Raw genomic sequence first — 25645 nt, 5'->3', positions numbered from 1 at the left:
CCGCTACTGCAAGAACAAGCCCGTACGTCACGATGGAGATATCGCGAGAGGAGGATAACAGGCTGACTGGGCCGTAGTACCCCAAGAGCAGGTTCAACCGTGGTGTTCCCGATGCCAAGATCCGCATCTTCGACCTTGGTCGCAAGAAGGCCAATGTAGACGACTTCCCTCTCTGCATCCACTTGGTCTCCAACGAGTACGAGCAGCTGTCCTCTGAGGCGCTCGAGGCCGCCCGTATTTGCGCCAACAAGTACTTCGTCAAGAACGGTGGAAAGGAATCCTTCCATCTCCGTGTCCGCGTCCACCCCTACCACGTCGTCCGTATCAACAAGATGTTGTCGTGCGCTGGTGCCGATAGATTGCAGACGGGTATGCGTGGCGCTTTCGGCAAGCCCAACGGTCTTGTCGCTCGTGTCAACATTGGCCAGATTCTCATGTCCGTCCGGACAAGGGACTCTAACCGCGCCGTCGCCCTTGAGGCTCTCAGGCGTTGCCAGTACAAGGTATGTTTGGAAATGACGTCAGAGATGATATGTGCTAATTGGTTGTTAGTTCCCCGGTCGCCAGAAGATCATTGTCTCCAAGAACTGGGGTTTCACTCCTCTCAAGCGCCAGGAGTACATTGACCTCCGCCAAGAGGGCAAGGTCAAGATCGACGGTGCCTACGTCCAGTTCCTCCGCAACAAGGGCAACCTCGCCAACAACATCCGTCGCTTCCCTGAGGCTTTCGAGTCCTCTGCTTAGGTTTTGGATTGAGGGATGAGTTGTGTGCATGACATCATGGGTCCAATGGGAATTCGGTTACGGCGTGATTTGCTTTCTTCATCAGTCAGGATGAAGGCTGGAGGGTGAACATCTGCGGCGTGTAACTGTAGAGAACGACCAGACACAGCCGGACAATGACAAATGATACAACAACGCTGTGCCCCATGATTGTGCTTGTTTATTGTAGTTGTCTAACTGCTGATTGCATACGTCACTCCTTGGACAAGATGTTCCTGATGAGCGGTTTATGGTGGTTGTCGTCCGAGAAGTCACGGTACAGCATGATGTTTGTGTGTTGCTCGAATGATTGCTATTGATCTCTACTAGTAATGGTCCGATGCTAAAAGTGGTATAAGTTCCCAACCCAGACACTCCAATCAAGAACGCCTGCCTATTCCCATATAACCAAAGGCAAATGCAATATGAACGTGTAGTTCAAACACCAACACCAGCGCCTCGGCCTTCAGCCTGCGCACGAGAAAACTGCTGCAAGAGCTGCAGTACACCACCGCGATTGTTGCCCGGTGCTTCCTCCTCGTCATCATCATCTTGTGCAAGTCGACTCGTTCGCCACGAGTCACCCAGTGTACTCTCCTCCTCAATACGTGTATTCGACGGGCCAGGTGCGTCCGGCACAGCTTGCAACGGCGTCCGATACCTACTGTTCGGTGCCTGACGTGGCGAGCCGCGGAGTATAGACGCAGAAGAAGGCTGGTGGTGAGGATCCAGAAGAACAGAGTTCATGGGTTCGTCCCTAGCACCCGTTCTATGTCTCGGTGTCCTCTGCTGGAGATTCTGGCGGCCAGTCGGGCCTCTGCTCGTTCCTCTGGCACCCATTTCAACGGGCTGAGCAGTCTGCGACATGGAACCGAAGGTATTGGGGAACTGTGGCGGAGGGTGGAACTGGCTTCTGCCTTGGAGACGACCGTTGTAGCCACGTCCCGGGTTCTGGTATGTGTCCAGGAAGCCGTAGTAGGATGCCATCATCTTGTTGTCCTTGGCCATGAAGTAGTCTTCCCGGAGGTCAGGATCTTCTCTCGGGGCAGCAGCTCCGTTTGCTGGAATGTTGTTGGCGTTGCGAGTGGTCTTTGTAGAGGGGAACATGGAGTACGAGCATGTCACGCCTAGGCCGTCGACTACAATCGAAAATTCGCGGAAGAAGTCGACGATACGCTCGCTGCAGGCTGGTAACCTGAACATGAGCAGGAAAGGCGTGATGATCATGCTGAGTATCTCTTCGGCGAAGATGACAATCTTGGGCTGGTACAGTTGAGCGAACTCGGCGCGAACTTCGTCGGTGTGTAGCCTATCACGCCACGACTCGGGCTCATAGCGCGTGTGGTAGATGACATGTTGGAGGTAGTAGGATGGATCTGCGACCTGGTCGTCTTGAGGGCTGCTTCCACGTGCGACACGGTAAATCGTACTAAGAATACCGATCCAGAAGATAGCTGTTTTGCCCGGTGTGATTTCAAAGTTGAGGAAGAGCTCCGAATCCATAAGAGTGAACACCACAAGGACGAATGCGAAGGCGCCAGCAATAAATGCGACAAATGACGAGACTTGCTCGGTTTTGTCTTTGGGGAACTGGGCAAGGTAGAGGTTTGCGTACGGATAGGCCATGTTACGGCGGCGGGCGAAGTAGTGAGGCAGCTCGTTGAACTCACGGAACTTCCACTGAGCGAAAGTAGTGAAGTCGCGGTTACTGAGTTGGCCTGGGTCCTTGTGGTATTCGGTGAAGTATTTGAACATGTACGAAGCAAGCACGAACACCACAGCGAAAGGTGCGCAGAGGATACTGATGATGCCAGTCCAGAAGAAGCGAGTTTTCAGCCTCTTTACGAGCTCTCGGCGGTTGCGCTCCTTTAGGAAGTCAGGGTTGAACTGGCCGTTCGGTCCACTGAAGACGAAGTCCATGATAGCGAGATTGACATGCCACCTCGTGGTCTCCGAGAAAATGTATCGATTGCCAAGGAAGGGAAGCGGAACGGTGACATCCAATATCTCCTTGTTGAAGAGGGCGATCAGGTAGTTGTCACGACGCATCAGGCGACCCGCGATGTCGATAGCATCTAGTCGCTGCCTGCTCTTCGAATCGAGTAGCTTGCGCGTCTGCGGAGACAGGTTCGAGGCGGTGGTCAAGTTCAAGTCCCGCAAAGCCATGATGCGCGTCACCACCTGCTGCCACTGTATGGTTTGTATGTCGCGGTCGGGGATATCGAGCAAGTAGTGGTAGAAGTCGTGCGTGGCTCGAAGCCGGGGTATATCGGTAAAGAGGTTGTAGAACGTGTAGAGCCAATAGATGATGAAGACCCAGAGGCCGAATATCCAAATTCCATGGATCCTACATCATGTCAGCTGGGAAGTAATTTCGTCGTACGCATTTACTGACTTCGCTGCACACTTTGGCACCAAGACCTGCTCCATCTTGTTGCTCTTTGGCAACTTGGAGTAGTCGATGCAGAAGCCAAGGAACGTCATGAACCCGACTACGAAAGCGCTCCGAGCGAGCGTCAAAACCCGGGCTAGGAGGATGGAGTATATGCCGCAGCCGACAAAGTAATCGTACACCTCGGTCATGTAGTTGTCCAGGTCCATCTGATTCACCCACAGCCACAAGGCCTTCTCCTTGCGGTCGGCGGCGAAATGCCCAGGTCTACTGGTATGTCCCCACGGCCGCGAAGGTGCGCCGTTTCCGTCCTCGTCGTGCAGCCGCTGTTGGTTCCGTGTAGCATCCCACTGCGCCCGTGTTTGTCGTGTGGCTGGGCCAGGTACTGGCATAGGAAGGCCTTCGTTGGGCTGAGTCGATCTTGGCCCCGGCTCATGTCCTCCTTCGAGAAGTAACGACTGTGGGACGTCGTCATCGTCATCCAAGGGTACAGTGCGGGATGGCGCGGGTTGCCTCCAAGCCGGCATGCGACTCGCTGTATTGATGCCGGGTGGTGCGTTGCGTTTGGCCTCCGGGGAGACAGCGCGGCTCTCGGTCGTCATCTGACTTGAGGATGCCTCTTCGAGCAGATGTGCGAGGTCTTGCTCCTCAAAGCGAGCCTCAAAGTTCTCCTCGTCTATGTCCATCTCGTGTCGCTCGTCGGTCGAGGTGGAGCTGCGGCGGTCGCGGGCAGCAAGAGGTTCGCGTTCGTATGTTTCGTCCGATGCAGAGGGAAGAAGCTTAGAAAGTAGGTTAGACGCCATCATGGTCGGACAGTGGTGGTGCGCTCAGGCAACGGCGGGGCGCGTGGCCGTGCTGCGCTGGGTTGAGGGCGTTTGGAGGCTGCAAGAGTGGTCAGAGGACCGAAGGCGTGATCCCAAAAGTCAAGACGAGCCTCCATGAGCACTGACGTAATCCTAGTCAGTGATCATACCAGCGTGATAGAGGGTAGGATGAGTGATGGTCGCGGTTATCGCTGAAGCACATGGCATGCATGCAGGTGACGCGACCGATATCGATAAGGCTCGGCTGCACTTGCCGCTCGTCTGCCCGATATGACACCTTTCGGGGCCCAAGTCACAACACCCATCCAGTCATGTCGGTGAGCTACTTCCAGGAGCGAGCAACTCCCGCTTCTCAGAATGGCACTTCTCCGTCCTCTTCATCCGTAGCCCCTGCATCGCGAGGCACAAATGCCCTCTCGAGCAGGATCACCAGCGTGCTCTCTGCATCATACGCCGACTTGGAAATTCGCGATGCCTTGGAAACTCTGGATGCGCGTGGCGTGCAGAACACCGCCGAAACACGACGGCAGTTGCGTTTAGATGTGCAGAAGGATGTCATCGAGTGCAATGGCGAGATTATCAAGGACTTTGGCCAGGTTGCGGAAGTATGATAGAACACCAAGTATCAAGAACATCGGACTAATCTCCACTAGCAACTGAAACGTATCGGGACTGCTATCAGTAGCCTGAATACGTACTGCGCGGATATGCGCGGTCATATTGAAGCTGCCAACAGAGAAACTGGACCCGTCCTGGAGGAAGCCACAAGCCTCATAACCCAGAGGAAGCAGGTCGAATCTAAGCAGCAGATTCTGAACGCCTTCACCACTCACTTCCTCATATCGGAAGAAGACGCCACTATCCTGACCTCCACTGCTGAGCCTGTCAATGAGGAGTTTTTCCAGGTCTTGACCCGCGTAAAGAAGATACATCACGATTGTCAAGTCCTGCTCGGGACCGAGGACCAGCGGTTGGGCCTGGAAGTGCTGGAGCAGAGCTCCAAGCAACTCAATTCAGCCTTCCAAAAACTGTATCGGTGGATCCAACGCGAGTTCAAGACACTGGATCTAGAGAACCCACAGATCAGTGCTTCTGTGCGCCGGTCTCTGCGCGTGCTGGCTGAACGTCCAACTTTGTTCCAAAGCTGCCTAGACTCGTTTGCCGAGGCACGAGAAGCCATCTTATCTGATTCATTCCACGCTGCGTTGACCGGATCGACATCAGAAGAGCACATAGCCACCAAACCGATCGAGTTTCATGCCCACGACCCACTCCGCTATGTTGGAGATATGCTCGCGTGGGCACACTCCACGACAGTATCCGAGAGGGAGGCGCTCGAGAACCTGTTCATCTCAGACGGCGATGAGATCAAACGTTCTATCCAAGCAGGTCTTGAAAGTGAGCCGTGGCTGAGAGGCGATGAGGATGCAGAAGTCTTCGACGGACGGAAAGCCCTAAATCAGCTCGTCAGCCGCGATCTCACGGGTGTGGCGCGTCTTTTGAGGCAGCGGACCGAACAGGTTGTCCAGAGTCACGACGATGCAACCCTTGCTTACAAGATCGCAAACTTGATTGGTTTCTATAAAGGAACCTTTGCCAAGCTACTTGGAGCAGATTCCGATGTCTTGGATGTGTTTGATACACTAGAGGCTTCTGCGATGCGACAGTTCCGTGCTAATATGAGAGATTACGTCGCCAATGTCCAGAGCGACCTCGCTGTTGCGCCAGCCGATCTGTCCGCCCCCGAATTCCTGGAGGATGCACTCCAAATGCTTCGAGTACTTGCGAAAAGCTACGATACTTCATTTGCCGCAACGGATGACAACGGGCAAGGATTCCAGACTGTACTTGCGGAATCTCTGGATCCATTCTTGAATGGTTGCGAGAACCTGCAAAAAGGAATGAAACTGCCTGATAGCGCCATCTTCGCCATCAACTGCCTCTTTGCGGCTAAAGAGGTCCTCTCTCAGTATACATTCGCTAGCGAACGGGTCCGCGATATTGACGATACAATCGATGAGCACGTTGCGAGGTTGACAGATTACCAACATCAGTACTTGGTCCATGAATCGGGTCTCATCACCCTCATCAATGCGCTCGAAGGGATTACCGACTCGCCAGAGAGTCTCAAGACCATTCCTGATTTGGATGCGTTCAAGCCGGACGCACTCGTGGCAGCCAGTCAGCAACTCGACGAGTTCTTGCCGTCTGCTATCATTGATGCATCGGAAAACATCAAGCGGCTGCGCAACAGAAATATGATACAGGACATCACGGAAGAAGCAGCCGGCAAGTTCTGTGAGGACTTTGAGATTGTGGAGGCCAAGATGATGGCTGCTGATGATCTGACATACGACGAAGACAAGGAAGACGAGGACCAGGAACCCGGTTTGAGGGATATGTTTCCCCGTACCAGTGGTGAGATACGGGTGCTGCTCAGCTAAAGGGCTTGATGTGGCGAGTATGTACAAGCCTGTAGATGTTGCCACCAAAAACCACCTCCTTTACGCATCGTATCCATCAGTCGTGACTCGTGATGCGTAGACTCAAAGTCATAACCTCTTAAGCATCCTATTTGCTACCACACGTTGGTGTGACCACTCTTTACTGCGGCTTCTTCTTCTCCCACTCTTCTGGTGTATGACATTTAGGCGTCCATGCATGTATCGCGGCAATCTCCTCTTTCAATGTCGAGTTAACTAGCCGGTGTCGTGCTAGAGTAGTCTTCTTGGCGAACTGTGGTGATACGATGATAGCCTCGTACATTTGCCCGCATCCACCTAAAATGCGACATTAATTCATACTCGTGACTCCAGTTCCGAACCTAGCGCTTTTCCAGCCCAAGAACGCGCTCGTGAGACGATCACTCTCCATCTGGAACCACTGTTCTGCGAGAAATAACAAAATATTACGTACCGCTCAAGTCTTCAATCTCGACATAAGTTGCGCCCAAACCCTCCTTCAACTTCCTCTCCAGTCCGTCCATGGTAACGCCAGAAGTAGCCTGCACGTTCGCCGCTTCCTCGTCCGTCCTTGCACTCATACTGGTTCTGGTGTCTGGTGCGATGGCAAGATTGTCAAGAGTTTTGTAAAGTTTGTGTCGCGGATCCATAAGGCGATGGTGTGATATTGACCTTTGGTGTTCCTATCTTCGGATCTGATAAGATGCGGTTGCCGAATGGGGAAAGACCGGGACTTTGGGAGGGGAGGGGCTATGACGCATCACTGCAGGGGTGGGCAGGCGCGGTGGATCGGCATTGCTGCACGCGTGGGTTTTGCTCTGCATTGTGAACCCAAGAGCTGCATGTTCATATCGACGGCACGACGATTCGCTATGACTACTTCGGCGCCTTTCTCGAGGGCGGTGGTGAGGGCGATGCAGAAGCTGTAAGTTCCCTGGGAATGCGTCGGACTATGCTCGATGCACCGCGCTATGTGTTTTCAGGTATTGACAAACGTGAAGGTATCCGAAGGAGCTTGCCGACAACTCCTGGGATAACACCGGGCTGCTGCTTGAGGCGCCGTTCGATCCGTCGCGTCGCCAGTCCAACACCGCCCTCCTTACCATCGACCTTACCAAAGCCGTCGCGGACGAAGCTATTGCGCTCAACTCCTCAATCGTCATCGCATACCACCCCATCATATTCCGAGGCTTGAAGTCGTTGACTCTCGCCGACACGCAGCAACAATCGTTACTACGCCTTGCTAGCCATGGCATCAGTGTGTACTGCCCACATACCGCGCTCGACGCAGCTCCGGGAGGACTTGGAGATTGGCTTGCGGACATCGTAACAGGCACGAAGACAATTTACAACATCTCAGAAGCAGATGCACAATCGGAGTCTGCAAGTAATACAAAGGAAGATGATGAGGACCCCTTCATCGAAACGAAGAAGCGCCCGACATTCATGCTGCAACACCACCCTAGCCAGCCCCTACTGCACTTTGGCAAGCAGCCTACGCCCGCCAAAATCCCGCTCACCGCCCCCCATAAACGCGAAACTATCAAACCTCAATCGCCAGCACTAGCATCACACCCCGGAGCTGGCATGGGCCGCATCGTGAAGTTCGATCATCCACAACCGCTCCCAACACTCCTCGATCGCATAGGCAAGGGACTCAACAACCCTAAAGGCTTCCCAATCGCGATACCCCAGGAGAAGGCAATCGCAGATATAGAGATACGTAGCGTAGGCATCTGCGCAGGCTCAGGCTCAGGTCTGCTGAACGGTCTAGACGTGGATCTATTGTTCACAGGCGAGATGGACCATCATTCGGCCCTTGCAGCGATTGAGAACGGAAGAGCTGTCATCAGTTTATTCCATAGCAATTCTGAGCGCGGCTTCCTAGCAGAAGTTTTGCTTTGGCAATTGGAAGAGGCGGTGCAAGAAGAGTGGGGTAAGATTAGGGAGGAGGAGAAGGACAACGAAGCGCTGCAAGAGGCATTGGAAGATGATGACTTCGAGATTGCTGTCAGTGAAGTTGATCGCGATCCTTATGGCATCGTAGTGTTGAAGGGCGATGCAGAGGAGGCGGCGTAGCAACAGCACGTAGAAAGTGGATGAATCGAAGATCATAACGATGAGACAGACTACACGAGGTTTGGTGGGGTCACAGAGGTTTACCCCACATCATCACCCGCACAACGCCGACACATTCGACCGTAACTTATCTGCACGCCGCGTTTCTCGAAAGCTGAATTGGAGAATATAATTGATGAAAGTTCCAATTTCTCAACTCACAACCGGAGCGCCTTCAGCGCTATCCGCTCAACATAATCCTCTGTGGCGCAATTGGCTAGCGCGTCTGACTGTTACATCTGTGGCTATCAGGAGGTTGGAAGTTCGAGCCTTCCCGGAGGAGGATTAGTTTTTTTGCTCATCTAGCTACTTCGCTGCTTCCTATCATCTGCTGTGGCATCTTGACTCTTTTTGCAAGTCTTCGTTGTCTGGCTGAGAAAAATGTACGATCCCCGGCATAAGAGAGTGTAGCTCGACTACACTGCGGTACAACATGTACCCATTCAATGTCTATTACACTTTCAATAATCATCTCCGACAAGATAGTCAACCTCCCCTCAACGAGCTATGCAGTCTTAATTGCACGTAACCAAGCGAGATTAACACCGCGCATCCACGCGTACAATAACACACTGCTTCGACATGGTATCGTATAAGCCAAACTCGCTCACCGTCCTCAAGCATATCTCCTCCAACCTAGCCTTCACTACAACCATGCCTCCTTGATCCAGTTGATTCCTCATGCCAACTTCTGGATTCCCGCCCGGTGAGCGCATCTCCGGCCCCAACGACGGCATGACCCTACTCAAAAGCCCTCTAACCCCCTGCCTCTGCACAGCACTCTCCACGCCTCTCCCCTCTCCCCTCGGACTCCTCAACACCGGATTCGCGTTCAAATTCTCACTTAACAGACGCTCCAACTCCACAATCACAACCTGTGGTCTCCAAAACTCTGTGCGGTTCATCTGGCCCTCTAACCGCACGACTTTCGGTTCGTCTTCGGACGAGAAGCCGACTACCTCTACGGGTTTGGTGTCGGCTGTGTCGAAGCTGAATTCTGACTTCTCTTCGACTGCGGGTAGGGGGATGTCGGAGGGGAGCATGGCGATGGTTGTTTGGGCGATGCCGTATGTGACGCGTTCTTCGATGAGGGGGATGATGTGTCTTTCGATTACGGATTGGATGTGGTGCGTGCGGGTTGTGCTTAGTTGATTGAGGATAGTGGTGCCGCGTGAGGAGGTCGAGGTGTTGTACTCTGAGTACGGTGGTGGAGAGGCTTGTTTCTCGTTTCGTGACATTGTTGTGGTGTTGACTAAACTTGAGACGTGTGGTTGTTCAATGTTTTGGTATGTCTAGAGCGAAAGTATGGATGTGTCGGCATGGGGATTCCGGGCGTTGCTGCAGCAAGTCGTGGACTGTGGTCGGATACTTGCTCTCGTTACCGAACTTCTACGACTACCTAGGTACCTACTTTGCTGCAGTGGCGATAACTGGAACGGTCTTCACGGATATCGAACGGATCACGGCAGGCGCATACCGGAGTAGTTACAGTTTCTAGAAGCCTGTGACTCCGTGCTCATATGGCGCAGCTTTGACTAGTCCCAAATCGCATATACATCAGTCTCGTGATCGTACGAGCCATGGGAATAAGGGCGCAATGATGTATTGCCTGGCGTGGGTAAGCGAATTGTAAGCGTGTAGATACTCAATCACGAGGTGTCCGGGCCGAGAACCTTGGCATTGGGTTTCGACTCTTGAGGGTGGTAAGATGTGTAGGAACTTCAAAAAGTGAGTATGTAGAGGCGGAGGCTATGCGACGCGGCGGACAGACAGCTTGCGCATATTTCTGGTGGCCTGGAGATCGCCTTACCGGCCCTTCTCTTTGAGGGGTTTAAAACATAGTTGAACGGCGGCTGCGCACTTCGTAAAGCTGCCTATTCTGCTCACCGCGCGAGAACCATACTCTTGCGAGATAAAGCGTTTCTTCAGGCCCAAGGCACATGGGGTGGCTGTGAGGCGCAAGGCACACTCCAGGCTGCGGCGCACTACTCCTTTCTCGGATTAGCCGCATGGGCCGTGCACAGCATGCTGCGGTCTCCACCAACACCATCACAAAGATGCTCACCGAGAAGGTCACTCGTTGCCGGAAATGCGGATGAACGAAGCATCTTAGAAGATGTCGTGATGCATATAAGAGTAACCATGGTCGCCGTTAGCTCAGCCTCATACTGCGCATTATCCTTTGAAGCGCCCCAACTTTGGTTGATACCTCCTTGTCCTTTGAGCACATTACCACTCTTCATATAAACCATACATAGTCCCACGCATTTCTGAATACATACAACTTGTACGTCTTCAAGTAACACCGCATACCAGACCCAGACACCTACAACCTCGACATTGTACATTACACTCCCAAAAACACCTCTTATACCTCAACCGTCAACATGTGGTACCACGTAGCCGAGCCCAATTCCTACCTCGTCATCACGGGTGTAGGAATTGAGAAGGTCTTGATTAAGAAGAAGGCCTTCGTATACCCTCTACAGAAGGTCTCCAAGATCTCCATCACACCTTTTGACTTCTCCATGGCCCTCCAGGCTATGACTATTGAGAAGCTTAAGTTTGCCCTACCAGCCGTATTCACTATCGGTCCCGCGGATAGCCCCGAAGCACTTGAGAAATACGCCGTACTGCTCACTGGCGAGAGCGATGGAAGCCCTACCCAAACGGCGGCCAAGGGAGTTGTCTCGGTTGCTGAGGGTCGCAACCATGTTCAAGAGATTGTTAAGGGTATTATTGAGGGCGAGACACGAAGCATTGTCTCGACCATGACTATGGAAGAGCTGTTCCGTGAGCGAAAGATTTTCAAAGACAAAGGTACGTCTGAACAGGAATCCATGCGAAACATGTACTGACATTCGATAGTTATCCAGCAAGTTCAATCCGAGCTTGACCAGTTTGGTCTTTGCATTTACAACGCCAACGTGAAGGAGCTACAAGACACTCCAGGCTCGGAGTACTTCGCTTTTCTGTCTCGCAAGGCACACGAGGGCGCACTAAACCAAGCTAAGGTCGATGTTGCTCACGCTCGTATGCAAGGTGAGGTTGGAGAAGCAGAGAAGCAAGGAAAGACCAAGCAGGAAGTCGCCAAGATCCACGCCCAGACTGCCGTCCTCGAGACCGAGCGTAAAGCCGAGAAGGCTACAGCAGACGCCAAGTTCACCGACAAGGAGATTGAGATCGGTCGCGACCTCAACGTGGCCCGCATCAACGCCAAGCGCGAGGCCGAACGACGCGATGCAGAGCTCCAGATGGAGGTCGAGAAGAAGAGGGCACTCATGGAGCTTGAACGTCTCCGTGCTACCAAGGTCGTGCAGGCGAAGATTGAGAAGGAGAGTGCGCAGCAACAGGCTGACGCAGAGCTGTACACTCAGGAGAAGTCCGCCGACGGACACAAGTACAGTCAGCAGGCTGAGGCCGAAGCCGACGCTTTCCGTAGCCTACGTGCTGCTGAGGCCGACTTCGAGGCTACCAAGCGTCGCGCTGAAGCCGAGTACTTCGCGCAGGAACGCGCTGCTCAAGCCCACCTCATCACCCAGCAACGCGAAGCCGAAGGTCTCTCTGCGATGGCCAAGGCATACGGCGATATGGCCGCTGTTCTCGGTGGTCCTCAGGGCCTCATGCAGTACCTCATGATCACCAACGGAACCTACGAGAAGCTTGCGAATGCGAACGGCGCTGCCATCAAGGGCCTTCAGCCGAAGATCAACGTCTGGAACACCGGCAGCCAGGGAGGCGAGGGTATGGCGGACCCTTCAGCACCTATTCGCAACCTCTTCCAGAGCCTGCCTCCTCTGCTCAGCACCATCCATGACCAGACTGGTATGGCACCACCTAGCTGGCTGGCGCAGATGCCCCAGCAGAATGGCGACGTGAACAAGATGCACTTGAGAAACGGCAGCGATGTGTCGCCATAGAAGGAGGACGATGGAATCGTGCATGGTTTCTATTGCTGTCACCTAGATCGTTGTTTGCTATACCCCATGGCTAGGAGTTTTCGATACGTTACTGTACTGTCTAATTGTCTCTTTCGTTTGGCGCTACCTCGGTTTGATCACATAGACTCATTAGAATAATACACCAAAGATAAACCCCATCGAAGATCGGAGCGAATGTGATGAAGTGGTCGATGGCTGGCGACGACAATATTCTTTCTTTCGGAGAGCCATACAAGTACGCGTGCCTGTCTTCGGCTCCCTAAGTGGTGGACTCGGATGACTGCGCAATTGCTAGGATGGGTTGTGCGGGATATATTCGCAGGACGTTCCTTTTGAACTCTTTCCCCAGCGCATGTTTGTTCGGCAGGATCCAACATTGGCATGTTGGCAACGACGAGACACCTAGTAGCTGCCCCTCTCATAGTTCATGGCGCTGATGTGAGGCGAAGTGAAGATCGAACATGATACTGTTGTCCGTCCGACGCGAGAACTTTGGATGGCTCCGTGTAGATGAAGGGTCATGAAGGGTCTAGTGAGGTGGACCCAGATGAATCTTGAACGCTGATCCCCTAGGCAAATGAGTAATCTGACCGTCAGCCGATACGACTGCAAAAGGAACTTTCCTTATCAATGAAAGCTTCCCCAGGTTCGAGACAGCGGAACCGGACCCGAAGGCGAGCCGGATGACCTCAGACGACCGCAAACGTATGGAGCGACGGAAGCGTTTTCATGAATAGATAGCTACCCGCAAGAAGATCGTAAGATCTAGCTGAGTCTTCGATATTGCGTCCGCGGTCCGTCGCTTTAGGCGTGCCTGAGTTGCCGTGGAAATATTGAAAATGACGACAATACACCTCAGCCCATTATCAGCCGTCGAACCTTCCCCGTGCGCCGTCTCCACACACACCCCGCCCCCTCAACGTGAAACCTACCACGGCTCACGTCTTTCAACGCGTGTCGTCAGTATCGTGTTATGGTGTCGCGAGGCCGCGAATGAAGCACGAAAGGCTGGAACAGGCAGGGAGAGTTTCTTTGGTTGGGCTGAATGGTGAGGGGAATAAACAGGGCGCGACCCGACGATCACAGTTAGACAGGCTCACTCAGCACAACTGCAAGCGAGGCCGCCTTCTATATACGCGTTCAGTATAGTAAAACCTGCGTCTTACTATACATACTATACTCACCGGCACACGCATGAGCATCCGCACCCAATCCAATCCAATACAATGGCCAAAGGGCTTATCCCAAACAGCCAGAAGCAACTCAGCCGCTGCACTAGATGAATCACCAACGCGCGCTTGTCATGCTTCTCAGGGTGCCCCTCTGCATGCCAAACCGCGTCTTTACCGCATCCGGTCCAACAATTACGCAGTCGACACGTCTTTTGACACGTCTCACGCGTTCGCGGTAGCACATGATCTACCTCGCACGCGTCGCACCAGACAACCGGGCACGGCTGGCTAGACTTGGCGCGCGACGTGCGACACAATTCCATCACGCCTCTCCACACAATAAGCCCAAGTGGATACTACGGCTTATGCTCGCGCGCTGTGACTGGCCGGACAGTGACGGCAGCGAGGAAAACGTTAGGCCTCGGCGTAATGCCTGGGCTAATCGACGCGTGCGGCCGCGAAACTTCAACTTCGGGGTTGGTGATGTGGGCTGGTGCATCCACTTGCTGCATGTTTTATTTTTTCTCGCCGGAACATCGTAAGCAAGGTTGTCTTCGCCGGTCAGGCTTCATTTACACAGAGCATGTGCAGGACTTATTGGCTTCTTGTTCTATGTCGGGTATTGAAACAATTGTTGCATTTCGTCAAAGAGCACCAGCAGGGGGATCCATCGCGTCGTGGCTTAGGGCTAGGTGCCTACCATGGATCATGGGCAATCGGCACAGACCAGACATGATGACGCCTGTGCTCATGTTACGGAACTACTTACGGCACGGCGGTGCGGAGATCAGTGCACGAGGAGGGGCTTATGTGGAACACTCAGTCTCTTCTTCACACTCTTTGCATCTGGTCATTTGGATTCATCCATTTCATTCATTACTAGCTCATCTGCTCGACGCATCTCATCCCTTCAGAAAGGACCAGCTGATCTCTCAAAGTGTACAGGCTCTCGTTCGAACGGTCGTCCTAGCCAGTATCACCCGTCCAACCGATCCAGCCCTCCGGACAAAATCCATATCGAAGCCGATGCCGCCGAAAGACAAGAGATTAGGTATCAGTCGTTCACGCTTCGATACAGTCGTTGAGATTCGTGAAGACTCCATACCAAGGGACGCCGATATCCCACACACACTTCGTAACGTTCATCATGTCCGTCGTGATAGAAGAGGAAGACATGAACACAAGGAAACAAGAAGCCGCACTGTTTGGTGGGCTTGAAAAGAGAGGACGTTGTGAACAAGCAAAAGCGCCGGAACACACGAAAGAGCTGGGAAGACTGGGGTAGTTGTCTGGACACCCTTCTGATGAGAAGGTGTGTCAGACCGAACTACACTTGGCCCCGCCCTCCCACACTCGAATTACTGAAGTTGTTCGAAGACACATGTAGCCACATGCCATGTCCAAGAACTAAAGGCCCAGAACATAGACAAGAAGCCAAGGTGCGAAGGTCTGCCGACCCCGCCGGAGGTATACCATCGACGGCGAAAGGCTGTCGGTGAAGAAGATGGAAGTTGGTATAGACAAACAAAGGAAATGCTTTTCATGGAAGCAGGAGTAAGTAAGCCCGTGGGCCAAATGGCAAGTATATGCAATGACGGCGGTTGAGGCCGTCGGTCGTAACGCCGATGATGCAGTCATGCTCAAGTGCAATGATGAAGCAGAAGACAAGATCGTCGAGCTCTAGGATCGGTACAGGTATGCTGAGTCGTTAGGTGTTCCGGCAAAACGCTCCTCGAACGAAGCTGGAGGCTCGAAGCTATGAGATACATTCGCTCGAGGGAAAGTATTGCTCGATCGACCAACGAATGGCGAACCCAGGCGGACGGTGCCTTTGTTCTGGGCTTCCATTGGCACGGCAGGGGATGTTGGTGCCGGGCTAGGCATAGCAGAACCGCTTTGTGCGAAAGGGTTCAACCCTAACGGGTCGTTGATCAAAGGCAGTCGTCGGGCGCCTTCCATCATATCACCCAAGCTGAAGCCACGGCTCCTTACGCGACGATGACTCGATTCAGCTGGGGCTCCGAAGATCTCGTTGACGAAGCTGTCTCCACGGTTTCGCGCCCTATCTTCGAAGCTGTTGTGGGATGGGAGCGCCCGACGCTTGAAGACTCTTGACTTGGGTCGCGGCGCATGCAGTTGGAAGGGTGAGCCCAGACGTGGGGTGTGACCAGCAGACGACGGTGCATGCCATGTTCGGGCATTGCTCTGGTTTGTGTTGCTGTTGCTTGACTCATTCCTGGCGCGGAATGGTGAGCCTAGCAGGTTGCCTAGTCCGAGGCCGATGTGAAGCGATTGTGACTTCTGGTGAGCAGAAGAACGCGCGCTTGACCATGTTCGCGGTGCCGGTCGTGGTGTGATATCGTTGGCAAGTTGCGACAGTGGGTTGCCCAACTGCATCGACGCAGCAGTGCTTGTAGCCAGCGACAAGTTCATGTCCCTTGTGGAAAAGGACGTGGAGCCTTGAGAGAATGGCGAAGACAGCGGCTGCTGCTGTGGTTGTTGTTGACGCGGTTGTGGCTCGGGCTCAGGTGGAGGAGACGATTGCAGCGGCGAGGGCGACCGACGAAGCATACGCTGATAGTGTGCAGAGAGCGATGGCTTCTGTTTAGCCAAGTCTCGTAAGCGCTTCCGACATTGCTTCTCACTGGGGTAGCGCATGGTGGACCTGGTTGGCCTAGCTACAGGTGTGTTACTACCGCTCCTGATCGGCCTCATGGTACCCGGTGTACCGGCAAGGAAGCCGTGTTGTGGGGTCGCATTGAGGGCACCAGCGCGAGAAGACTTCGGGCCCTTCCATGTCTTGCGAGCCATCCTCGCCACACGATGGCAGACTCCATTTGGTGGTGTAGTGCTCGGAAGGGCTTTGAAGGGTGTCACCGTAGGGTCTTGAAGGTACTTCATGTAAGTCATCCACAAGTGGTGATCCATCTCCTCGCTGAAGGTGGCTCGCAACTTGAGCTTGGTGGCAGAGCGAGATTGTTGGGTACCCATCGAAGGTGAGCTTGGTCGTTGGGCTTTGTTTGTGGGTGGGTAGAACGCGAAAGGGTCTGATGATTCATCTTCGGGGCTCGTGCAGCTGCCGCCTCTGGACATGAAGGAGCCAATGCTATCGCAGGACGAGACGGATGAGTCTGAGAAGCCTGACGATGAGGTGGGTCTGCTAGAGGTTTCACTCTGGCTGACATGTGGGACGTCGGACCAGTCCTGAGTTCCCTCGTAGTGGCTGATTGTTCGCACTTGGGCAGCGGGAGTCTTGGGTGGGGAAAGCATACGAGGGAAGCTGAACCCTGGAGACAAGAATGCGTCGTTTTGAGGTAGTGAGTAGGGTGGTAGCAGGTTGGAGGTTTCCGACATGACTTCGGGAGCCTCAATTGTGGGGATGGGTCGCTGGTCCATGACGGCGTCCATGTCGTCGTTGTTCATGACGAGGGTAGCACGGCGGCGACGCACCTTGAGCACCTGTCGGGGCGGCGGCGGCGGTTGCATCTGCTCGGGTTGCGGCTCTGGCTCGGGAGTCTGTGGAGCCGGGCCGTCACGGTAATGGAACATGAAGTTCCTGGGTAGGGTAGTAGATAGGTTGGGGCGTTCGGCGTCCATGTTGCTGACGTTCCGATGTCGTGTTTCAGGATACGGTTGTCTTTGACCACAACAACAGGTCGACTTCAAAGACACTGCAAGGAGGAACGGCAGTTAAAACACGACAAACGATCAATGCATCCGGTCTGAGGGTGTTCCGGTTGCTGTCGATGTGGCTTGATTATGCAGGGCGGTGGTGATAGGTCTCGGGACCCAGCAGGCAGGTGTTTGGTACTCTGCGAACGCGACTGTGCGGCTGCAGGTTGGTTACACGTGCAAGCAGGACGGCTGCGCCTTGATAAAGCGGGCGTACTGTCGCAAGATGTCGCGCACTGTCGGAAGTAGTGGCAACGGACGATTTCAGTGTTGCAGAAGCTCTGTCGACACGAAGAATGCGCGAGTGCTCTTATCGGCGACGATGGCGCGTAGCCTCACGTCGCGACAAACAGCTGTCAACGGACGGATGCGCGATTAGCAATAGTCGAAGACGATGCGCAAAGGTCCAAAGATGCGTCGGAAAACGCGTGAATTATCGTGAAGGGTGGCGATGGCGGGTGTTGGCGAGATATGGGAGTCGTGGGTCGCGATGAGAGGAGCGGGAGCGTGGGCGGAAGCGAATTGGGCGCCTTAGTCCGCGTCCAAGGAAAGCGCAAGCGAAAGACAAGATTCGTAAAAGACGTAAGGAAACGGTCGTCAGGAAGTCGCGTGGAGCGCACGGGAGTGCGACGAGCGAGAGTCGGCTCGGGATTATCGTGAAAGTCGTGATGGTGAAGGTGATGTGCGGTGAGGTTCGCAAAAGTCGGCTGACGGTTGCTGCCCGGCTAGTGCGAGACAGCGGACGGGCTTAGGCCAAGATCGTCGATAGAACCTCTGCAAACCCACCAAGTGCCCCGAGCCCCATACAAAATCAAACACTCCGCATCCAACACTTTGCGCAATTTGCTCGCATGAGGCGTCATGCGCTGCTCTGCGTCTTTTTGCATCGCATTCTGAGTCTGGTACTCCCACGCAACACGTGAAGCTGTCGCCGCAGACCGTCGATTGCGAAACTGACGCGTCTCGACGCGCTCACTCTGCCGGCCTAACCGCTTTCGATGCATCATGGCCCGTGCAATCATACCTTGATCGTGGCGCTCTCTTTCGACGGCCCCTGCATAGAGACCTTGTTTTTCTGCAAGCACGAACACCTGTCACGACTTTTTCATCCAGTCGCCCGCTGCCAACATGCTGCAAGCTGGCAAGCGGCTTCGCGGCATGCACAACGGTCCCTCCCCGTTGTCTTTTGCTTTTCCCTCCCCGCTCCATCTCATCCACTTCTTCTGCCGCGTCGTCGACATGAATGAGTGACGGCGAGCAGATTCCTGCCACCTGTGCACTACGCTCACGGCTAAGGGCACACTGGAGACCCCAATTCGCTACGACTCCAACTCTCTTCTCCACAGTGGAGCCTTGGCCATTGCTCTACAACACAACAACAGCACGAGTCATTACTACCTCGCTGTACTACGTACTATAGCCAATGCTTCAGCCTTCAGCTCCGTTCGTCTGGCTAGAGCGATTCCAGTGAAAACCTGGCTTCCATCCATTCGAGTTTCTCCCCTGTTGGCATACACATCTGCATAGACGTTAACAAGCGCGACCCTTTTTTTGCGCCCCAGCCCGTCCTCCAGGACTCGGAGTACCGAAACGTTGTGCTTCCCGCGCTTGGCTGCGAAAAGGGTCTGGATCGGCAGCTCATCACACCCACCAATATCTGGCTATTCCGAAATGCACGTGTTTCGCTCGATTTGGAAGTCCAGTCGACCAGCTGTCTTCGGCTTCGATTTTTCATTGGCTGACTTGAGCTGACTTTAACACTGCCGAGCACCATGAGGGTCTTAGAGTGGATTCGAGCCGCTCAACACAGCACGAGGCCTATAATGCAGCCCGTTCTAGGAATACCAGTGGCTGTACTATGGGCGTTAAACACCTTCAATAGTCGGTAGTGCGGGGGCTTCACGCCCTCGTGAACAGCTTTGAAGCCCACGCTCGCTTCTAGCAGATCAGGCGATCATCGAACATGTATTAGCTCATCGGGTAATGAGGACACGCTTCGCGACGCGCGCACCACATCTAATAGTGACAGGTGCTCTACTGTCGCCGCGCCTTTTTCAGACATCCGCTGCTCACAAATATGTTACGCAACACCGAGCAACTCACAGCGGTGAACACTTTGGTGGAGATCCTAATATGGATATCAGGCTATGGCAGTACGATCTCCGTGCTACGAAACAAGACGCGTCCATCGCTATTAACCATCTGAATCGCAAAGTATAGAAGCTTGAAGGCAAGACTGTTTTGCAGCTTATCGCGCATACAAAAATCAGAGGATGTCCTCCCGATTTATCCAAAAGAGATGCAATGGGAACGTAGCGTTTCATACCCCGATGTCGAGTATGTTGGTGTCGCAGCGATACTGTGCGTGACTAGGCAGCATCATGCCTGCGCTCCGCCTCTACAACATCCTGTAGGAAACGATGAAGGAATTGTCAGTAGAGATCTAACTCGCCGCCACAAGCATAGTGGTGGTGGCTTGGTTGTCTTATCTGCTTTTCTCTCAGCCCAGCTGCAGTGTCAGCCTTCCCAACTCAGCCTTCTCCTTCTCCGCACATATAAGTAGCCCACCGAATTTTCTCCAAGACGAACTCACAGGTTTGCTGCGTCCGTTGAATGTCTTTGACAGAACAAACCATCAGTATTCCAATGGAAGACTGGGTAAGTCTGGCGCGTTTTGGCGTGTACGATGCTGATGACTCCAGGTACCAGGACCCCCACCACCTTTCTCGGCGACACTGAGTCCGTCAGCGCCCGTTCAGTTTTCCCGTGGCAATGATGCCTTGAACGTCTCCAGCTTGCCTTCCGAACCGAACTATCAACAAGCTTTAGAGTCGTTGCCAACACTTGTTGGGCGTTCTCGCAGGTTTTTCTTCGCGAACGATGATCCATCGACCTTCCTACAGGATGATCTGAATCTCAACCGGCTCAACAGGATTCACGATTATCTGTGGCTCGCGGGAAGACCGATGGCGGCACGTCCACTACATCGATACCGACTAATAGGATACGATATCCTAGGTACGCAACAGATGGATTTACATCTCATCAAGCACCAAGGATCTCCAAACAAGCTATGGGTGAAGCCACTTCCTTACTGGATATTCTCTCACGAATTCTGGTCGAAACACATCTGCCATGAGGATCAGTTATGGCAATCAGCCGCGGGGCTATTGGCAAGCTACACGTGGCTAATCACAACACCCTTGGACCTTCAAGTTGCATTAGATCTTACTCTTCTACCAGGAACTGTAACTTGGGCTCAGTGGAAGCTCTTCGTTAGAAGCTTCTGTGAGCACGTTGATGTTAATCGTTTGCATCAGGTGAGTAGATCATGTTCAATTTATGGGATTAAGATGCTTATAAGCGGCGCCATCAGGTGAACAGAAGGTACCATTATGGTGTCTTACAACTGGACCGTCTAAATACGATTTACCGCAGCAGATACTTTGCAACCCATTTTGTGCGTGGCTATCTGTACGGCTATCGCCCATACACACCTTTCTTCGAGAGAAGGTTCTCCTGGGCTTTGATTCCGTTTGGTGTTTTCTTGACAGTAATCCTGTCAGCAATGCAAGTCGGTACCGGCCTACCTGATCTAGGAACCAATCAAGCGTTTTTGGACGCCTCGAACGGGTTTGTCATTTTCTCGATGGCATGCGTGCTTGTTGTGGTCTCTACAGTAGTCATTGTGCAGGCAGTCGCCTTCATTATCAACATTGGGGCCGCTTTCTTCAACACAATGCAGCAGTTCAGAAGGAACAAATCCAAAAGAAGGGTAGAAGAAAATGCGCGGTAATCTCTCAATTGTATCAAAACATACAACAAAAGCCCCTGTGGTAGAAATCTAAACTATCTCATCATCTAGTGTTACATTGCTCCTCCACCGTCTAACCATCTAGTATATCTCGCGTCTACAAACCAAGACCAGAGTTGAAAGCATCGGCAGCAGCCTGACCTGTGAGGCCCGAAGCAGCAGCCGCAGCATCATCGCAGGTGCTGACAGCCGCGGCGTCTACATCGCACTTGTTGGACATCTGGGAGCAGATGAACTGGGAGATGATGTCAATCTTCTGAGCTGAGCCGTGGTTGAAAGTGGCGAGGTCAGTGGGCTCGAAGGCCTCCTCTTGACGGCCGTCGGAGGGAAGACCAAAGGTGATGGTAGGGTCGCAGCCGCCGAACGAGGCGGCACCCGCACCGGAAGCAGCGTCACCGGCAGCAGCGTTGTTACCAGCAGAGGCGTTGTTACCAGAAGCAGCATTGTTGCCAGCGGCAGCGTTACCAGCAGCGGCGTTGTTGTTACCCGCATTGGCATTGTTGTTGGCGTTACCGACGTTGGCAGCAGCGTTGTCGGTAGCGTTACCAGCGGCGGCAGTGCTGTTGCCAGCAGCAGCTCCACTGACACCAGCGACCGCAGCGGCGATCTCATCTTCAGTGAGGTCATCGACACGAAGGTTCTGGGTGTTGATGCATCCCGCATCATCGTTCTCGTCGTCGCAAGTGTTGCCGGCACCGGTTGGGTCGCCGATCTCGCCAGGGGCGAAAGTCGAAGCCTCGTTGGCCATCAATGGGTCTCCACCGACAGCGGCAATCTGGCGAGCGAGCTCTTCCGCGATTTGCTTGTTGAGCTCCGCAGCTCCCTCGCTGGCAGGGTCCTGGTGCTGCTGGAGCGCAGCGATCTCAGGGTTGACAGCCTGGATGGACTCGCAGGGAACGGAAGCCAGGCCGACAGAGCCTGTGTTGCGTTCCAGAGCACGGTAGATGAGAGCCATGGTCATGCCCTCGACATCACCAGCCTCCTTGGCGTTGGTGAAGGCCTGGTCAGCTACGGCTTGCTGGAGGCAGTCTGCAAATGATTAGCTTATTGAAGATGTGTAATGGGTTCCAAATGACTTACCGGCATCAGCGATGTCTCCAGCACCATCAGCGGCGGCAGCAGCTCCGAGGAGAGCAAAGACACCATCCTGAATGTCGTCGGGGTTGTTCTGGAACAACAAATCGTTCACGGCAATGATGACGTTGCGGTGAGCGTGTTCCTGGGGAACCTCACGCTTGGTCTTGAGGGCAGCCGGGCGGGCAGCCGCGGCACCGATGAGAGTAAGAGCAATGAGAGAGTTCTTCATGGTGAATATCGATATCGTTCCTTTCGGTCGTAATCGTAAAAAATAAACAAGAATAGGGTCTAAGTAGGGTATATAGCGAAAGTGGACCGGCCTATCGATTCTCCAGGAACGATGAAAAGAAGGTAATAGAATGAACGACTCGAAGGACGATGAATGAGAGACTTGCTGAGATGGATGCTGATGATGCTCTTCCATGCAGCGCAAGGCATTGTGCCTTATATACAGCCTAAGTCCTACCAGTCATGCTATGCAGTTCTTCGCTTCAAGCGCTCGCTGCCTGACAGGTGTCAAGCCTCCGTAGCGGGAGCCGCCATACCTGCCCGTGCATCGAGACGAGACTGCATGACGGCCACCCCTGGATAGAAGGTGAAGACCCTTCCGAAGTGGTTGCTGTGCAGCCTCGCGATCGTGGCGATGGCTCGCTAACCTTGTGAGGCGCGGAGGGCCGTTGAGTGGATCCGCGCTAAGAGGTTCGGGAAGCCTGGATGAGACGTTGGCGAATCTTCGGAACGCGGTTTGCTTCATCCACCCCATCAACAACGTCGCTGCCTGGAGATCACGGTATATGTGTGTGAAGTTATCGCGCGTAAGTCACCAGTGTATTTTTTGCGTCTCAAGACTTGCTTCAGCGCGACGTCGCGCCCTCGCTTGCCTTCAGAACGCGCGCATCGAGGGAAGGAGCGCGAAGGTACTGAGATGGACGCGGACTAGCTGAATCACGTTCGCATAGGAAAGCCACTTGCAGCTGTCATGATAGAACATTCCTCCTGCGGACTCTAGCTCCCATCTTCGCCCCGCGACGACGCTCGAACCGGCACCTCCCATCCGAAATACGATTGAACGGCCATAAGGGCGGGCAGGGAAGGGATCTCGGTACACAAGAGCCACGACACTACCGTATATTCCTTCGATGGTATAGAGCACGAGTACGCTGTACGGATAACATTCGGGTTCGACCTACCCGCTGTCCCCAATGATCCAGACGTATAGAATGCCAAGACGCACACCGTGTGTATCAGAACTACGATCCGTCATGAAGAGAGTCGATATTAACCGAGATCGCCCAGCTGGAGCCCAAAATCTATCACGAATGCTATGCGTGCGATGTTCGGGATTTCGTGTTTCCGACGAGCGACCGACAACCCACGTGTATAGAACAACGCCACAGCCATATGCCTTGGATGTTAGGGTAGCCTGGCTATGTTTTTATTGCGTCATGGGCAATCTCCCGTCTGTTTTGTTATGAGACATCTTTGATAGTATCCGGACGTCTTACATTCTCGCAACGTCGTGCGTCTCAGATGACCCAAACCAGGCAACATGATCTACCCCAGGGTACAGCCACAGCTTGAATCTCACAGCGCTTCCGAATCACTGCGGCCCCATCATCGTAAGTCTGAGGCGGTATATTCGGAAGAAAGATACCAACTCACGGGAGTGTTCTTGCTTGACATACCAATCTCAGCCTTGTCGTTGCCAGTCAACGCGTACCCACATCAAAACCGCTCCATCTCTTGGCTGTAGCCTTCTTGGTTGGAAGGGCAGTAGGAGCGGCTAATCTCTCCATCTATCCAGATAATCGTCACATTCGTTCAGTGTCGCATCCTCCGTTCCACCGCGTCTAACCTCCAGACGACCCACACCCACTCGAGACGAGCCGCGTCCAGCCTGGTGCCACACAACAATCAGACACCTCTGTGGCTCACATCTTTCCCCGCTATCGCAATAGCGGTCCGCAACGAAGCTATGGCCAAGAAGAAGGCGCTTGTCATCTCGGGTCCGATGGATGCTAAACACGTCGGGGGTGTGAATGTACTAGGCGGTAGCGGTGCCAGCCTTAACGATTACTTCCACACCACCGCGATCCAACCGGATGAGAGGCCCTCACATACCTTCGTTGCTACTGGGAAGACTGAAGTACCGAGACGGGCAGACACCGTGGGCGGAACACTTCGACGATCAAGTGTCTCCCTGAGCAGAAGTCTCTCCAAACTGAGGCGCAACTCTTCCTCGCATCATACTGAAACAACGCAAGTAGGTGGCAAAAACAGTGAGATGGACAGTCAGTTCGGGAGATCGGACAGTACAAGCAGGCCTTTAAGAAAGCAGTCGAGCATATCACGACTACGGCAGAGGGTTGGACTAGACCACGAACTGTACGATGCAGCGCCGAAGTCGAAGCCACCCACTCCCGAACCCCGTTTTCTGCCAGAACTGGTATTCCAAGATGATCTGCAACTGCGAGATACCAGAGCCCTAGCGCGTCTCACCACGACTTCTTCCATCTACTCGACTCCAGATCCTGGTCCTCTTCAGACAACGATCGTACGCAAACAAGTGCCTCTCATGACGCAGCGACGGCCTTCGCCTCTCGACGGCCAAACCTCAAATACAAGCGTGCAGCCCCCCGCAAGAACCAAACGCGTAGATTCGGGCACCGCGATTGATCTCAAGCATATACCAGTGCAGGAGCGACCAATACCGTTCAAGGAGATCATGGCGGTGACCACCCTTGATGAGCGCATGGCCATGTATAAGAAGACGCGCGAATACTGGGCGCATGCAGAACATGGGCTGGTAGAATGGACCGCACGCGCTGCGGGACCGAAAGCGCCCATCACACGGTCGTGAAGGTGTAGGTTTCTTTCGTCTATTCCCTTTGAGCTTGCATTCTACGTCTCCATTTTCATATGATACCCCATTCACGACCGGCCATTGTATTCATAGTTCGTGTTCCGCGCTGGTCGCTCTGATGCGCTTTCGTCAGTAGTTCTCTTGACGCTTTCATCCAATTTTGCGCGATTATGAAGGCGCCACACACGTATGTGGGTTGTAAGTCTGAACCGACCCGAGATAGTGTTAAAATGCAACATCCGATAAAATTCATCCGCACTTTCATTCTATTGCAGACAAAAATGGTTAGCGCCTGCTCCATCCATAGACGCACCTGGGCAGTGGCCACTCTCCAATAGCAGTAGCTCTCCACCTTGTGGGTACTCAGTCCTTACCACACCGTCGTTCCCATCGTTCCCATCTCCCATCAGGAAATATCTGTGCCGGTATCGCGCACCCCGAGCAGTCATTCGCCTTGATCAAAATGTCACGGAATTCTATGGGCCTTTTGGCCTGCGCGGCATCTGCATCTGCAATCGAGGACTTCCCATTGGATTGACGAGGTCTGT

General features: G+C 53.6%; 9 protein-coding genes and 1 non-coding gene across 10 annotated transcripts; 5 read left to right on the top strand and 5 right to left on the bottom strand.

The window, feature by feature from the left end:
* Window positions 1–1200: 1200 nt before the first annotated feature.
* ATG9 (autophagy protein atg9) lies at window positions 1201–3957 on the bottom strand (the record flags this gene model as incomplete). Its single annotated transcript, XM_051468419.1, has 2 exons — window positions 1201–3109; window positions 3158–3957. 2 exons carry the CDS (start codon window positions 3955–3957, stop codon window positions 1201–1203), a joined length of 2709 nt encoding a protein of 902 aa, XP_051328011.1.
* Window positions 3958–4289: 332 nt separating this feature from the next.
* Window positions 4290–6422, top strand: COG6 (Golgi transport complex subunit 6; the record flags this gene model as incomplete). The annotated part of the gene is made up of 2 exons (XM_051468418.1): window positions 4290–4583; window positions 4632–6422. 2 exons carry the CDS (start codon window positions 4290–4292, stop codon window positions 6420–6422), a joined length of 2085 nt encoding a protein of 694 aa, XP_051328010.1.
* Window positions 6423–6582: 160 nt separating this feature from the next.
* J4E85_004156 (uncharacterized protein) lies at window positions 6583–6964 on the bottom strand (the record flags this gene model as incomplete). Its single annotated transcript, XM_051468417.1, has 2 exons — window positions 6583–6758; window positions 6895–6964. The coding sequence occupies 2 exons, from the start codon at window positions 6962–6964 to the stop codon at window positions 6583–6585; spliced, it is 246 nt and encodes an 81-aa protein (XP_051328009.1).
* Window positions 6965–7312: 348 nt separating this feature from the next.
* J4E85_004155 (uncharacterized protein) lies at window positions 7313–8519 on the top strand (the record flags this gene model as incomplete). The annotated part of the gene is made up of 2 exons (XM_051468416.1): window positions 7313–7365; window positions 7442–8519. 2 exons carry the CDS (start codon window positions 7313–7315, stop codon window positions 8517–8519), a joined length of 1131 nt encoding a protein of 376 aa, XP_051328008.1.
* A 237-nt stretch (window positions 8520–8756) lies between these two features.
* On the top strand, window positions 8757–8841 carry J4E85_004154. Its single transcript has one exon. It is a non-coding gene; the product is annotated as a tRNA-Asn (tRNA).
* A 256-nt stretch (window positions 8842–9097) lies between these two features.
* J4E85_004153 (uncharacterized protein) lies at window positions 9098–9796 on the bottom strand (the record flags this gene model as incomplete). Its single annotated transcript, XM_051468415.1, has 1 exon — window positions 9098–9796. One exon carries the CDS (start codon window positions 9794–9796, stop codon window positions 9098–9100), a length of 699 nt encoding a protein of 232 aa, XP_051328007.1.
* A 1149-nt stretch (window positions 9797–10945) lies between these two features.
* On the top strand, window positions 10946–12478 carry J4E85_004152 (uncharacterized protein; the record flags this gene model as incomplete). Its single annotated transcript, XM_051468414.1, has 2 exons — window positions 10946–11378; window positions 11427–12478. 2 exons carry the CDS (start codon window positions 10946–10948, stop codon window positions 12476–12478), a joined length of 1485 nt encoding a protein of 494 aa, XP_051328006.1.
* A 2873-nt stretch (window positions 12479–15351) lies between these two features.
* J4E85_004151 (uncharacterized protein) lies at window positions 15352–17268 on the bottom strand (the record flags this gene model as incomplete). Its single annotated transcript, XM_051468413.1, has 1 exon — window positions 15352–17268. The coding sequence occupies one exon, from the start codon at window positions 17266–17268 to the stop codon at window positions 15352–15354; it is 1917 nt and encodes a 638-aa protein (XP_051328005.1).
* A 3986-nt stretch (window positions 17269–21254) lies between these two features.
* On the bottom strand, window positions 21255–22463 carry J4E85_004150 (uncharacterized protein; the record flags this gene model as incomplete). The annotated part of the gene is made up of 2 exons (XM_051468412.1): window positions 21255–22186; window positions 22238–22463. The coding sequence occupies 2 exons, from the start codon at window positions 22461–22463 to the stop codon at window positions 21255–21257; spliced, it is 1158 nt and encodes a 385-aa protein (XP_051328004.1).
* A 1746-nt stretch (window positions 22464–24209) lies between these two features.
* On the top strand, window positions 24210–25094 carry J4E85_004149 (uncharacterized protein; the record flags this gene model as incomplete). Its single annotated transcript, XM_051468411.1, has 1 exon — window positions 24210–25094. The coding sequence occupies one exon, from the start codon at window positions 24210–24212 to the stop codon at window positions 25092–25094; it is 885 nt and encodes a 294-aa protein (XP_051328003.1).
* Window positions 25095–25645: the final 551 nt, after the last annotated feature.

The sequence above is a fragment of the Alternaria conjuncta genome (genome assembly GCF_024043145.1).
Source record: "Alternaria conjuncta strain BMP 0040 chromosome Unknown scaffold_5, whole genome shotgun sequence".
NCBI lineage: Eukaryota > Fungi > Ascomycota > Dothideomycetes > Pleosporales > Pleosporaceae > Alternaria > Alternaria conjuncta.
The sequence above is the reverse complement of the archived record's forward strand: the minus strand, read 5'-3'. Positions and strand labels throughout refer to the sequence as shown.